Source organism: Sinohyriopsis cumingii, chromosome 15 (assembly GCF_028554795.1).
Source record: "Sinohyriopsis cumingii isolate HCF-2022 chromosome 15, ASM2855479v2, whole genome shotgun sequence".
NCBI classification, from domain to species: domain Eukaryota; kingdom Metazoa; phylum Mollusca; class Bivalvia; order Unionida; family Unionidae; genus Sinohyriopsis; species Sinohyriopsis cumingii.
The window spans coordinates 92216610-92230130 of record NC_142975.1 but is presented as its reverse complement, the minus strand read 5'-3'; the positions used below and the strand labels follow the sequence as shown (position 1 = coordinate 92230130).

The following is a 13521-nucleotide window of genomic DNA, read 5'->3' as shown; positions in this document are numbered from 1 at the left end:
TTCTTGACAGTTTAAATACATGATTAATAGTGTCAGATTAACATTAACATGAACTATAATGACGTGAACATGGGTAGACATAAATATGGATATATTTCTGGTTTTGTATCGTCACTAGAAAACTGATGGATGGCAAGATATTTTGAAAAAGATATTGTTCAGTTTTATGTGCTATCTGAAATAGATTAAATTTATCCCTGTAACACTTTCCTTTAGCAGGACTGATGGTATGTTACAGGTATTGTGTGCAATTAAAACTAACTACAGAGATGACAAAAGTTGTTGCATAATTATGATTCAAGCAATCTTGTGGGCAATTTCGATAATTATATTACATCCAAAATAATCTGCTGATCATCCACTTTGCAAAAATGGTTGCCCTGGGATAACCATTGACTTTAAAACAATTTTCTACCCCTAGACAGTACAGTACTGCACCTTGGGCAAACACATGGGTCCTCTCCCTCCCAACTCCATCAGGGTCACCCCAGATTTAACACAATAGCATGATCAGAAGAGGCACAGATTAAGCAAGGCACAACACTGAGTGAGTCAGTTGCTGACAGTTCTTATTTAAAATGTAATTTCTATAATATATTAAATTACCACCAACGTTAAGTCCTGGCAGAGCTTTATGTAAGAGATCCTTTACTGAGAGTAAGTCCATTAAGTCTATCCCCCACTTTTACTGGGTTCTGACAAATTTTTATCTAGGAAAGCCTTTACCAACAATAAGTTGATCCCTGTTTTACAAAGTTATCACAGATTTTCATCTTAGTTATCCTTTACAAATGGCAAGTCCATCCCCTAATTTTACAAAGTTATCACAAAGTTTCATCTTAGTTATCCTGCACAAATGGCAAATCCATCCCCTAATTTTGCAAAGTTATCACAAAGTTTCATGTAAGAAAGCCTTTACAAATAATAAGTTAATCCTTAATTTTTACAATTTTACAAGGTAGGTCATTGGTACTTGAACATGGGGAAATGCTTTATGTAGACAGAGTAGTTTCTCATTTTCTGTTGTATTGTTTTCATTTTTTTAGAACCTAGCTGGATGTTTTTTGCACATTAGAAATAATGAATATGGAGTTTTAGAAAACTGTTTATTTGGTTATTAATGGCCATTGAATTAGAACGATGCAATGGTTGTTCCCAAATGCATGCTTTGTTATATGTAATGAGCTTTCATGGTCAGACACGTGTAGCGCTTTATTAGTATCGCATGTTTTACCCATTCTTGTATGTATACATTGTTGTATTGTGTATATTTATAATTGTAAGTTTATGTGTATACTTATGTACTGTCTTATGACCAACTTGTTGCCAATTTTATTGCTTGTACCTACAGTACCTGTACAATCGATGTGATAATAATAATTACATGGATAGTATTTAAGGAGACTAAAGATTTCTTGTTAGATATTAATATAATTTATATTTTGAAGCCACACAATTAATTTTGTATATATTCATACACCTGACTTGCAACGACTAAAGTTTTTGAGGTTAAATAAAACAAAATAAAATATTATCGACCATTCATCTTGTAGGTTGTATTGTTGTCCTTAGCAGATGTCCTTGACATAAAGATAAGAGTAGGTTTTATTTTGTTCTGTATGAGCAGATGTCTTCACACAGAGGTGTCCTGCTTATGTAGGTTTTGTTTATTTTATTAATATGAAACCCTTTCAGAGCATATAACTAGTTATCATAGGATTGTGCTATGAGACATGTCCAGACCAGCGTCGTAAACTGCCAAAGTTTGTCTTTGGGGAAGGGACTTAACTCCCACTTCCTGCTGTATTATATAGCCTTAAAAAGCACAGAAAGTGCCAATAAAACCCTTCCAAACAATTAATAAAACCCTACCATACATCTAATAAAACCTTACCAAACAACTAATAAAGTTCTACCTTACAACTAATTAAATCCACCCAAACAACTAATAAAATCCACCCAAACAAATAATTAAACCCAACCATACAATGATAATGATAATAATAATAATAATAATAATGAGGACTTTGTATAGCGCCTAATCTTTAGAAGCTCTAAGCACTTTACAACATCAGACAACACCTATAACATAAAAAACATATATAATGCTATTATTTCAAAAAACAAACACCATGAAATTAGAACACATAAAAAACATGCTGAAAATATTTAAGGTAGGAAACATTATTACGTCTTTAAGTTTGTTTTTGCAGTCGAAATAAGTGAGTTTTAAGAGCACTCTTGAATGGGATCACTGTGTCTTCATGTCTAAGTTCAGTGGGCAATTCATTCCATGTTGCTGGGCCCTGGTATGCAAAAGAACGTTGTCCATATGACTTCATTTTCATAGTGGGAATAATGAGTAAACGATTGTCAGAAGAGGAGCATAAGTATCTTGCTGGTGTGTACACATGGGTGAGGTCGGAGAGGTATGTTGGACTAGAGTCCGACAGTGAAACATAGCACAGAGAACAAATTTTGTGTTTGATTCTGGATTGAATGGATTAAGCCAGCGTAGGGTACTCTTAAGAAGAATGATCTGAGCAGCTGTGTTTTGAACTTTTTGAAGTTTCTGGAGTAGATATTGAGATGGACCAGACAGAATGAGTTACAATAGTCCAGTCTTGAAAGTACTAATGAACACACAAGATATTTGTGAATGGAGCTGATGCGTCTCAGCTCAAGATATGCAGCCTTGCATAAGTTCATGACATGTTGGTACAATGTGAGAGTACTGTTAAGAGTAACACCTAGGTTTCATACTGACTGTGTGAATTTAATACTGGTGTTGCTGATATTTATTGTTTGAGGTAAGGATGTGAATGAGAAACTAATAAAATGACTAATAAAACCCTACCAAACAACTAATAAAACCCTACCAAATAACTAATTAAACCCTACCAAACAACTCATAAAACCCTACCATACAACTAATAAAACCCTACCATCCAACTAATAAAACCCTACCAAACGACTAATAAAACCCTACCATACAACTAATAAAACCCTACCAAACAACTAATGAAACCCTACCATCCAACTAATAAAACCCAACCAGACAACTAATAAAACCCTACCAAATGCCTAATAAAACCCTACCATCCAACTAATAAAACCCAACCAAACAACTAACAAAACCCTACCATACAGCTAATAAAACCCTACCATACATCTAATAAAATCCACCAAACGACTAATAAAACCCTACCATACAACTAATAAAACCCTACCAAACAACTAATAAAACCCTACCATCCAACTAATAAAACCCAACCAAACAACTAATAAAACCCTACCGTACAACTAATAAAACCCTACCATCCATCTAATAAAACCCAACCAAACAACTAATAAAACCCTACCAAACGACTAATAAAACCCTACCATACATCTAATAAAACCCTACCATCCAACTAATAAAACCCAACCAAACAACTAATAAAACCCTACCAAACAACTAATAAAACCCTACCATCCAACAAATAAAATCCAACCAAACAACTAATAAAACCCTACCATACAACTAATAAAACCCTACCAAACGACTAATAAAATCCTACCATACAACTAATAAAACCCTACCATCCAGCTAATAAAACCCTACCAAACGACTAATAAAACCCTACCATACAACTAATAAAACCCTACCATACAACTAATAAAACCCCGGGTTCTTCCTCCACCATTAATACTGGCCGCCATGTATAGCCTATCGTGTGCTGAAAAATGGCGTTAAACCCCACTACAACAACAACAACAACAACTAATAAAACCCTTTAACTCATCAAAATTCAGCATAATTTCACTACTGGTTATTCATTCTCTGACAAACTTCATCTTGTTTAGCAGTGTGGCAATAAATAAAATGACATGTACCATGAATTATGTTGTTTTGTAATTACTTATATCATGAATTTTTTTGTTTTGTAATTACTTATATCATGAATTTTTTTGTTTTTGTAAATATTGTATCATGAATCAAATGAAATTGTTGCTTTATTTGATTCAGAAGAATGTATGACTCTAAAGACATTTGAAAGCATAACGTAATGTGGCTTTTGAAAAATTTATGAAATGAATTTTTTTAAACAGAATGTTCACCTACCAGTTGCTTTTGAACCCATGCTTTCTTTGAGATGCAAGTAAGCTTTGTTTGTGTATGCTATTTGTATTAGATTTAACATCATTTATGCCTATCATTACATTTGTTTTATTTCAGATTACATTTCATATTTTGATTTTCTATTTTTTGCAGTAATTGTGAATTAAGAAATTAAATTGGATTTTTCATACTATCGCTGGATAGAATTTTTGGAAAGAAACCTTATTAGCAGTTCAGTTGCAGTAACGAAATGATATTGAAAAGTATTATGTAAAAATTTCAAATATAACTTTGAAGCTTCATGACCAAGTCATATATTTAGAGCATGTTATCAGGCTGTGGAAGCTCTTTGGTAAAATCCTTTTCTCTCTCCATCCATCTGTTAGTCCATTTGTTCTTCCATCCATCTGTCAGATCATTTGTTCTTCCATTCACACTTTGTGCAACCAGTATAGATCTGTAACAGATGACGTTTGGCAGCTGAATTGGTTTTTACATGTAAAGACACCTTTTAACTCATTTACCCCTGCTGCCGCGTTTACGTGGCAGGAGGTAGTAGCCTACTGCTGAGATCTGTAGCATCAAGGTCATGTGAGATACACTAAAATGGGTGGTATTATTGAAAGGAAGACAGATGTAGCTCTTCAAAGATACCAAATAATCTGGACGTTCTAGTTGCACTACAAAATACAGAGGGAAAAACATCATTTTTTGGACCATTTTGTTTTCCACCCAAAATGTGTCTGTGGTCAGATTCCGATTTTGTGTCCTGATTTTAGACTTTTTGGCCTCAGATCCAAGGTAGACCAGTCTGAACTGCACACAGACAGGTCAACCTTTACAAAAAGTAGGATAAGGTGTGCATTTGAAATAAAGAGTGGTCTCGATTTGAAAATGATGGGTCTGTTAAGCAAAAAAAGAAAAAGAACTCCAAACTTTTACCCTTCTGCTCATGTGCAAGCAAAATAACCAATAAAAACTGATGTTTCTAACACAACTAGGCATTAGGCTAATGGAAAATTCCCTGAAAGTCGATGTATTATGATGTATTCAGAAATAGTCCCCAAAATGTGTTTCCTTCTCGCATATCAGGCAAAAATGACTAAAAACCTCCAGGGGTTAATGAGTTAAAGGTTTTATTATTTTTGTGGAGTTATTTCCCTTTTACAATCAATAGTTCTATAATAGTATTGGAGTTATTTCCCTTTTCCATCAATATTTCTGTAATGGGGCCTCTTACCAGTTATTAGGTACTTTTGAGAGAGTGACACATGTAAGGTGAAGTTGTTCGCATTTAAAACATGCACAATGGAGAGAATGTCGCTACCTCTATGCTATATTAATATAATGTGGATGATATTTCTTTGGATATTGTACTTTTGGAAATTGTACATGATCTAAGCACACTGCTAACTAAAATGACTGCTCCCTTGTGCTAAAATCAGCATTAATTAGTCTATAGTACACTATCCATAGTAGCTATTAAAATGGGGAAAATTCATTTTGCCAGACTTGACAATACCAGCTTCTGATAGTGCAATGAATGAATTACCAATTGGAGTAAGGCCAAACTGTATACTCTATAACTCATATTACACCCATCAATCATATACCAAAATAAAGGGAATTAAAGGTTCTTTGAATTATACCTAAGATATACAAGGTCTTTTTTAAACAGCCGGTATAACCAGTGAGGAAAGATGGGGAAATTCTTTTTCTTTAAAATTCTAACCCTATGCAAATATGAAATTGTAGAGTGCCACCAATAGTAGATCCTTATGACCAGCACAGTTCTTGAACCATTGAGTTATTGCCCTTTACCAGCAGTATTATGCCTCCATTATAGAAAAATATTTTAACCATCATAGCTCATGAATCATTCAACATATTTGATGCAATTTGGTGCCAGAAAATATAGTTTCAGACTATAACAAACCATTTAGTATATTCTGATGACCTGTTTGTGTTCGTGTCCCATAAAACACTGAACCAGACCATACCAAACCATTCAGTAAATTCTGATCTAATTCAGGATGAACCTGGTCTCATAGACTCTGCATGAACCAGACCATACCAAACCATTCAGCATATTCTGATTACCTATCTTTGTTACTGATCAATAAAACACTGAACCAGACCATACCAAACCATCAAGCATATTCTGATAACCTATTTGTGTTACTGATCAATAAAACACTGAACCAGACCATACCAAACCATTCAGCATATTCTGATAACCTATTTGTTTTACTTATCAATAAAACACTAAACCAGACCATACCAAACCATTCAGCATATGGTATAAACCTGGTCCCATAGACTTTCCATGTGGCTTATATGGGTTTATTCTTTTTTGAAGAATTATGGCCCTTTGATGCTTTGTCTTTCTGACACTGGTTTCTGCAGTATAACTTGACCCAAAATATTTTGAATTTCAACTAAATTTTTCATTTGGCTTCAGATTGTTGAGATTCTATGGTGAGTTTATTTCTTGTCTTCTTATCATTCTGCAACATCATTTATAAGAGTTACAGACCCTGATTGCCTGTGCTCCTGACTCGGATCTCGCAGCATAACTTTACATGTCTCTCTCTCTGTTGGACTAATTTAGCATGGAGCTTTGTATTGATGAGACCTTGAAGGAGTAGTGCCAGAGTTACAAATTTATGAATGAAGTCATCTGGCTCTTTATGTGGGGACAGTTTAGTTACTGTTAAATAGAGCCTCTGTCTGTCTGTCTTTAGGCATGATTAATCATGACACTTATGTCTGGATGTGTAAAATCCCCACCAATCATAAATCCTGCGATAATAATATCAGGCATGTACTACTAGTGATTGTCCAGTAGATATCAGCTTCTTACATTAGTGAAAGACATCACTGAAAGAGATATATACTGTCAAGGTCTGTTGTCAACAGCCGACATCAATGTAAACAACATGGTGGTTGTTTACTAGTTGAAGCCTTGTTTATATCAGAAAGATTATTTGACACTGATGGCCACATGGCCTTGTATTTTAATGGGGCACTGGTGGCCATATGGCCTTGCATTTGAATGGGGTGGAAAAAATCATGTAAAAAAAATGACGTTTTTCCCTCTGTATTTTGTAGTGCAACTAGAACTTCCAGATTATTTGATATCATTGTAGAGCTACATCTGTCTATCTTTCTATAATACCACCCACTTAAGTGTATCATACATGACCTTGACGCTACAGAGTTCGGCAGTAGGCTATACTACCTTCTGCCACGTAAACTTGTCACCAGGGGATAGTGTGTTAAAGATAAAGAAAACAACAAATTAGATAAATTCTGTAAAAGGGAAATAACTTCATCAGAACTTAAATTTCAAATAAAGGGAGAAAAACTTGTATCTATGGCAGTCATGAAGATTTTTTTTTATAACATTAATGGTTTAAGACCAGAACAACTCGTGGGTTGGCTTGTTGTATAAGAAATATCTTTGACTGTATTAGCATTAACTCAAAACAACTTGGAGGATTTCCATAAGACTTTACACTCATATATGCATTTCATGGTCTTGTTGGGCCCAAAAATGAATATGGTGAGGCTTGAAAACCTTGTTTTTGCTACTTATCCTGAATGGATGGCCATATTGGCATGAAATTGCTACTTGTGCTAATTAGATTGCCATATTTGCGTAAAATTGCAACTCGTCCTGAGTGGATGGCCTATTGGCATGAAATTGCCTATTGACCTGAATGGATGGCCATATTGGCATGAAATTGCTACTCACCCTGATTGGGTGGTCATATTGGCATGAAATTGCTACTTATCCTGGATGGATGGTCATATTAGCATGAAATTGCTACTTGTCCTAAATGGATAGCCATATTGGCATGAAATTGCTACTTGTCCTAAATGGGTTACCATATTAGCATGAAGTTGCTACTCATACTGAATGGATGGCCATATTGGCATGATATTGCTACTTATCCTGGATGGATGGTCATATTAGCATGAAATTGCTACTTGTCCTAAATGGATAGCCATATTGGCATGAAATTGCTACTTGTCCTAAATGGATTACCATATTAGCATGAAGTTGCTACTCGTACTGAATGGATTGCCATATTGGCATGAAATTGCTACTTGTCCTAAACTGATTACCATATTAGCATGAAATTGCTACTTGTCCCAAATGGATGGCCATATTGGCATGAAGTTGCTACTCATCCTGAATGGATGGTCGTATTGGCATGAAATGTTCACTGTATCTTCTAATGATGTGTACTTTTTCCTATGTGGCAATAGTACCAATATTACATCCAGTATTGCTCAAGAATATCAAATATGGTTCAATACTCCATATTTTAAAAAAATTGTCTTATTAAAAATTCTTTTGGGACAGTAGATTGCCAGTCCCTTCAAGGGACTCCTGTTTCTTTTTGTCATGATAGAAATTTGCTTTTATTTGTAATTATATGATCATTCACTTGCAACATTTCTAAAATGTATTGTTCAAGGACAATTCATTTAGATATCCAGAACAATTAACTTGCCTGTTTTCACAAAATTAAATGCCAGAATAACTACATTAAACTGCCGTGGAAGGTTACACTAAAGTCATTTCCAAACACAATTAAAAGGATAAAACAATAATTTATATATGCATTTAAATTGTCCAACTTTCATAATGTATTGTAGTATGTACATGTTGATGTCTTCTGTCATTAAGCTGGCATGGAGGGTGATTTGTGTCCTAGAATTTAAGTTGGCATGGTGGGTATACATGTAGCATATCCATATTAAGCTGGCATGGTGGGTATACATCTACTAGCATAGCCATAAGCTTGCATGGTGGGTATACATCTACTAGCATAGCTATAAGCTGGCATGGTGGGTATACATCTGCTAGCATAGCCATAAGCTGGAATGGTGGGTATACATCTACTAGCATAGCCATAAGCTGGCATGGTGGGTATACATCTTCTAGCATAGCCATAAGCTGACATGGTGGGTATACATGTAGCATATCCATATTAAGCTGGCATGGTGGGTATACATCTACTAGCATAGCCATAAGCTGGGATGGTGGGTATACATCTACTAGCATAGCCATAAACTGGCATGGTGGGTATACATTTACTAGCATAGCCATAAGTTGGTATGGTGGGTATACATCTACTAGCATAGCTGTAAGCTGGAATGGTGGGTATACATGTAGCATATCCATATTAAGCTGGCATGGTGGGTATACATCTACTAACATAGCCATAAACTGGCATGGTGGGTATATATGTAGCATAGCCATATTAAGCTGGAATGGTGGGTATACATCTACTAGCATATCCATAAATTGGCATGGTGGGTATACATGTACAAGCATAGCCATATTAAGCTGGAATGGTGGGTATACATCTACTAGCATATCCAGAAGTTGGCATGGTGGGTATACATATACTAGCATATCCATAAGTTGGCATGGTGGGTATACATCTACTAGCATAGCCATATTAAGCTGGCATGGAGGGATATACTATAATAACCTATAAATTTTTTATAGAAGGTTACTTTAGGTGTTGTTTAACTGTAAAGAATTAGTTTGTATATTATTCATCAGAAACTGTGACATCACTTAATCAATATAAAATTATATTTTAAAAATTAACTTCCAACATCATTCAAGACCAGTTACCTGTAATTAATTATTCAGTTGATTAATAGATAACTGGAAATTCATTTCAGGGGAGCCTGAGGAGTCGTCGGGGAATCAACCTATCCATAGATGAAAGCACTTTCCCCATGTCTCTCTCAGCCTCTGTGAGCCCACAAGGGACCATTCGGGAAAATGACAGTCGTAAGACAAAGGGTCAAAACAAACTTACCAACCTCTTCAGTCCTCTTTCAAAGGTAAATATGATTAATCAGTCTGCAAGTCCTGTACTGTGACTAACCATTATACAAGTCTTATACTGTGACTAACCTGTCTGCAAGTCCTGTACTGTGAATAATCTCTACATGTCCTCTACTGTGACTAAGCACAGTCTGCAAATCCTGTACTGTGACTCACCAGTCTGCATGGTAATGAAGCATGCAAATGTACCATGATAGTACTCTGTAACAGGAAATCAGTTTCATTTATGTCATTGCATTCCAGTGTCATTACTGAAAACCAAATTTAAAAATGTTTTCTTGTATAAATGGGTCTCAGTTCAGCATAATAAGCAGTGAATAAATGAATGAAAATTGGATTTACAATCATAGTCCACATTTAAAACATTTTACAATCGCTTTTTTAAACAAAAGATACAAACGTTGTTTCAGAATTCATAAAATACTTCTCAGTATCAACATCACCATCCTACATTTGGATCATTACTGGTTTTCCTGCACTAGCTTTAATGTATGTGCCATTCAAAATGTTGTTTGAAGAAAATCAGTTACATGTACTTTGAGAAGAAAGCCAGTGTCTCTGGTGTGCTACACAAGAAATAGCTGACAGAAAAATCATTGGTAAAGTCTTGCTTTGAATCATTCATGTTTTCCAACAGTGTCTAATTATAACAAAGGTCATGTAATTTTGCTGTAAGCTGTGTTTATTGATAAAGATATAAATGTAGTCACTATTTATTTTGGCTTGTTTTCTTGTCAGAGCAGCTCTAATATCTTAAGCACTTTGACCAACTGTTGTGATTGGTTGTCACATGAAGCCAATGCCATAACATCAAAAGTATTCCTCATTCTTGTGATGTAGTATGGTGAGCAGGATTTCAACATACTTCATCGTAATATATTTTTTCCCCGTTTTCTGGCAATAAGTTTTTTTTTAATTTTTCATTTGATAGAAAAGTGCTAGGAACAAAGTTTGCTCAGGAATACTACCAATAATGACCAAAAAAGGTTCTGCCATAATTTAAACTTGAGCTTCTGATCAGATAAGTTTTTCGTCTTTGACATTTTCTTTGGAAAAAAACCCAAGCTCATAGCCATGACCAACACATACCGTTCTACTCACTTATAAGTCAAGTTAAATTACAAACAGCAATGATCCAGATCTGCCATAACATAATACACCTGCAGATTAGGGTCATTGTTGTTTGTTCTACTGATTACTCCTAACAAACTGCACAGACCCAGATGTGCTGGTACATTATGCGACGTCATGTCTGGGTCTGTGCAGTTTGCAGTTGAACTCATCTTGTAAACGAATATATATGGTACATAGTTCTGTGTTAATTATTCCAATTACCTATCATTGGTCTTTCTACCCGTCTGCATGGCTGTTATTTCATCCTTATTCAGCCATTGGAGATGTAAGTAAACTTTTCCATTTGAAGTGACTGTGTATAAGTTTTGTAACTCATTTCAGAAGTGACGTACGAGTGAACTCTTTTTTGTAATACTAAGTAAATACACAATACACAATCCACAGTACACAATTCACAATACACAATTCACTATTTTCAAATGTGTGAGAAAAGAAGCCTGTTGTCATCATACCTGCTTCATTCTCAAACAGTGTTGGGGGTGGGGGTGTTTTTAGGGTCTTAAGGGTGGGTCAGTGTGCATGACCTAAAAAAGTGACATCCAGTTGAGAATAACTTATCTTTTTTCATATGAGGCTTAAGAAAATGACTGGAAATTAAAATTTGAATTTTAAGAAAACCCATCTGTTATGTATAAATCAATTAATACACTTGCAAACAAAATATAGCTGATAGACTTAGCATTGACAAACACCTTTAATTCATATATACACACTCACATAATCACAATCACAGAGACTGACCAAAAGGTATGCCAAGTTTCTGCCCATTACATCCATTAGACAGTGGAATATTTTTTTAATTAGATCCAGTCTTTGCTGCTGTCACTAGTTTGGGGCACAGCTGGGGGGATTGAGGGTTATATCTTTTGTCTTTTGGTGTAGATCATTGCACTTATTAGAGACTGGATGGTTTTGTTCCTCAAGTTCTTCAGAGATCTTCAACTTTTCTCAGAATAGAATCATCTTTTTGCATCAGCTTTGCTGCGAGGGAGTATAAAAAATGCTGTGTGGTGTTTCTTTGTTGACAAATGTTGTACACTCCAGAAAGGACCAATGTTGATATGGTGTTTTGCAGCATGTGCAAAAAAATGTTTCCCCATGCTGCTATGCTTCACAAAGTCGAACTCGGTCAAGTACTTCAGTAATTTAATTTTGCTGGGCTTCGCTTGCTTTGCAGATGGATTATCCTCTCAGAATTACAGCTGTTTTTAAATAAAAAATTTGGAAATGAGTCACACATGTACAGTATTCTGGCTACAGAAATAATAATCTTTGTCATTTTATATAAAGAGTACAATCCAACCTGAAAAGAATTATGCCGCTGATCGTGAACTTGCCAATTTTTACTAAAGATGGCTTAAAATTTTCATTCAAGGCAATAGTGTATATAAGCTTTTACTCATCAACATGCATCTGTTTCATGAATCTAATTTAAATCAATTTGGTTGTTGCACTTGGTGTACTTTACATGTGCAGATTAGCCTAATACAGTCTCCCACAGCAATATTTTAAGGACTTTTTAAGGACTTTTCAGCCTGTTAAGCAATCTGTTTTATGGTGGCTGCTTATCTCTGACCTCCTTGTGTATTAATTGCCTCTGTGATAATCAACTGTATAAACTGCCCTGAGGATAGTTTTACATGGGCTCTAAGTAGGACCGTGTACTATTTATAGATTAGATGATTCAGACATTATAGTGGTGGTAATCATAAATGTCTCTCAGGTTTTGTTTTGTCATTTTGTTTTAGTCTAAAATTACTGAAGATCATGTTTTTTTATTGTGGCATGTATGTGTTGTGAATTGTCCTATTACTTGAAAAACTCTGTATTCCTCATTTATTAGAAACAATCAACAAAATCAAAACCACACATGATAAGTTATGATAATGTTCTCATATGATGAATACTTCCTACCCACCATATGTTACAGTATATCACATGAAAAGCCTGATTTTCAGTTAAAACAAAATGAATTCCAATAATTAAACTTTTAAAAAAGAGAAAAATAGAGGTCTTCTTTGACACTACATTATATGCCCACAATCTGTCAAAAGATGGTTATTATTAATTGTTTAGGGTTTAACACAATTTTTCAGTGCAAGATAGGCTTTACATGAAGGTAGAGGAAGACCCCCCCACCGAAAAAAAAACCCTGGTAAGAACCAACAACCCACAGGAAGCTACTGGCAAGCTTTCTCACATACCAACATTGTCAAAGCCTGAGACTCAGGCCATCTGTAGAGAGGTAGAGAACTTCTTTGACACTGCATGATATGCCCATTATATGTGAACAGTAAACAGTAATATCTGCATAATGATCATGACATACTGTCTGTCACCACTGGCAGATTACAGAGCTAATTTTGGGTAGAGGTGATCAAAAGGTAAAGGTGGTCAGAGCTGACAA

General features: G+C 35.1%; 1 protein-coding gene and 1 long non-coding RNA gene across 6 annotated transcripts in view; one reads left to right on the top strand and one right to left on the bottom strand.

The window, feature by feature from the left end:
* Nucleotides 1-13521, top strand: part of LOC149782311 (pleckstrin homology domain-containing family G member 5-like) — a 416669-nt gene that overhangs the window by 308848 nt on the left and 94300 nt on the right. For all 5 annotated transcript variants that reach the window (XM_089933695.1, XM_089933694.1, XM_089933693.1 and 2 more), the window contains one exon: nt 9812-9976. In XM_089933695.1, the coding sequence (XP_089789821.1) occupies nt 9812-9976 (165 nt within the window). The remainder of the gene's footprint in view (nt 1-9811; nt 9977-13521) is intronic.
* LOC149782312 (uncharacterized) overlaps nt 11790-13521 on the bottom strand; it is a 49818-nt gene continuing 48086 nt past the window's right edge. Inside the window, exon 3 of the long non-coding RNA XR_016414327.1 lies at nt 11790-12316. This is a non-coding gene — a long non-coding RNA (uncharacterized LOC149782312). The remainder of the gene's footprint in view (nt 12317-13521) is intronic.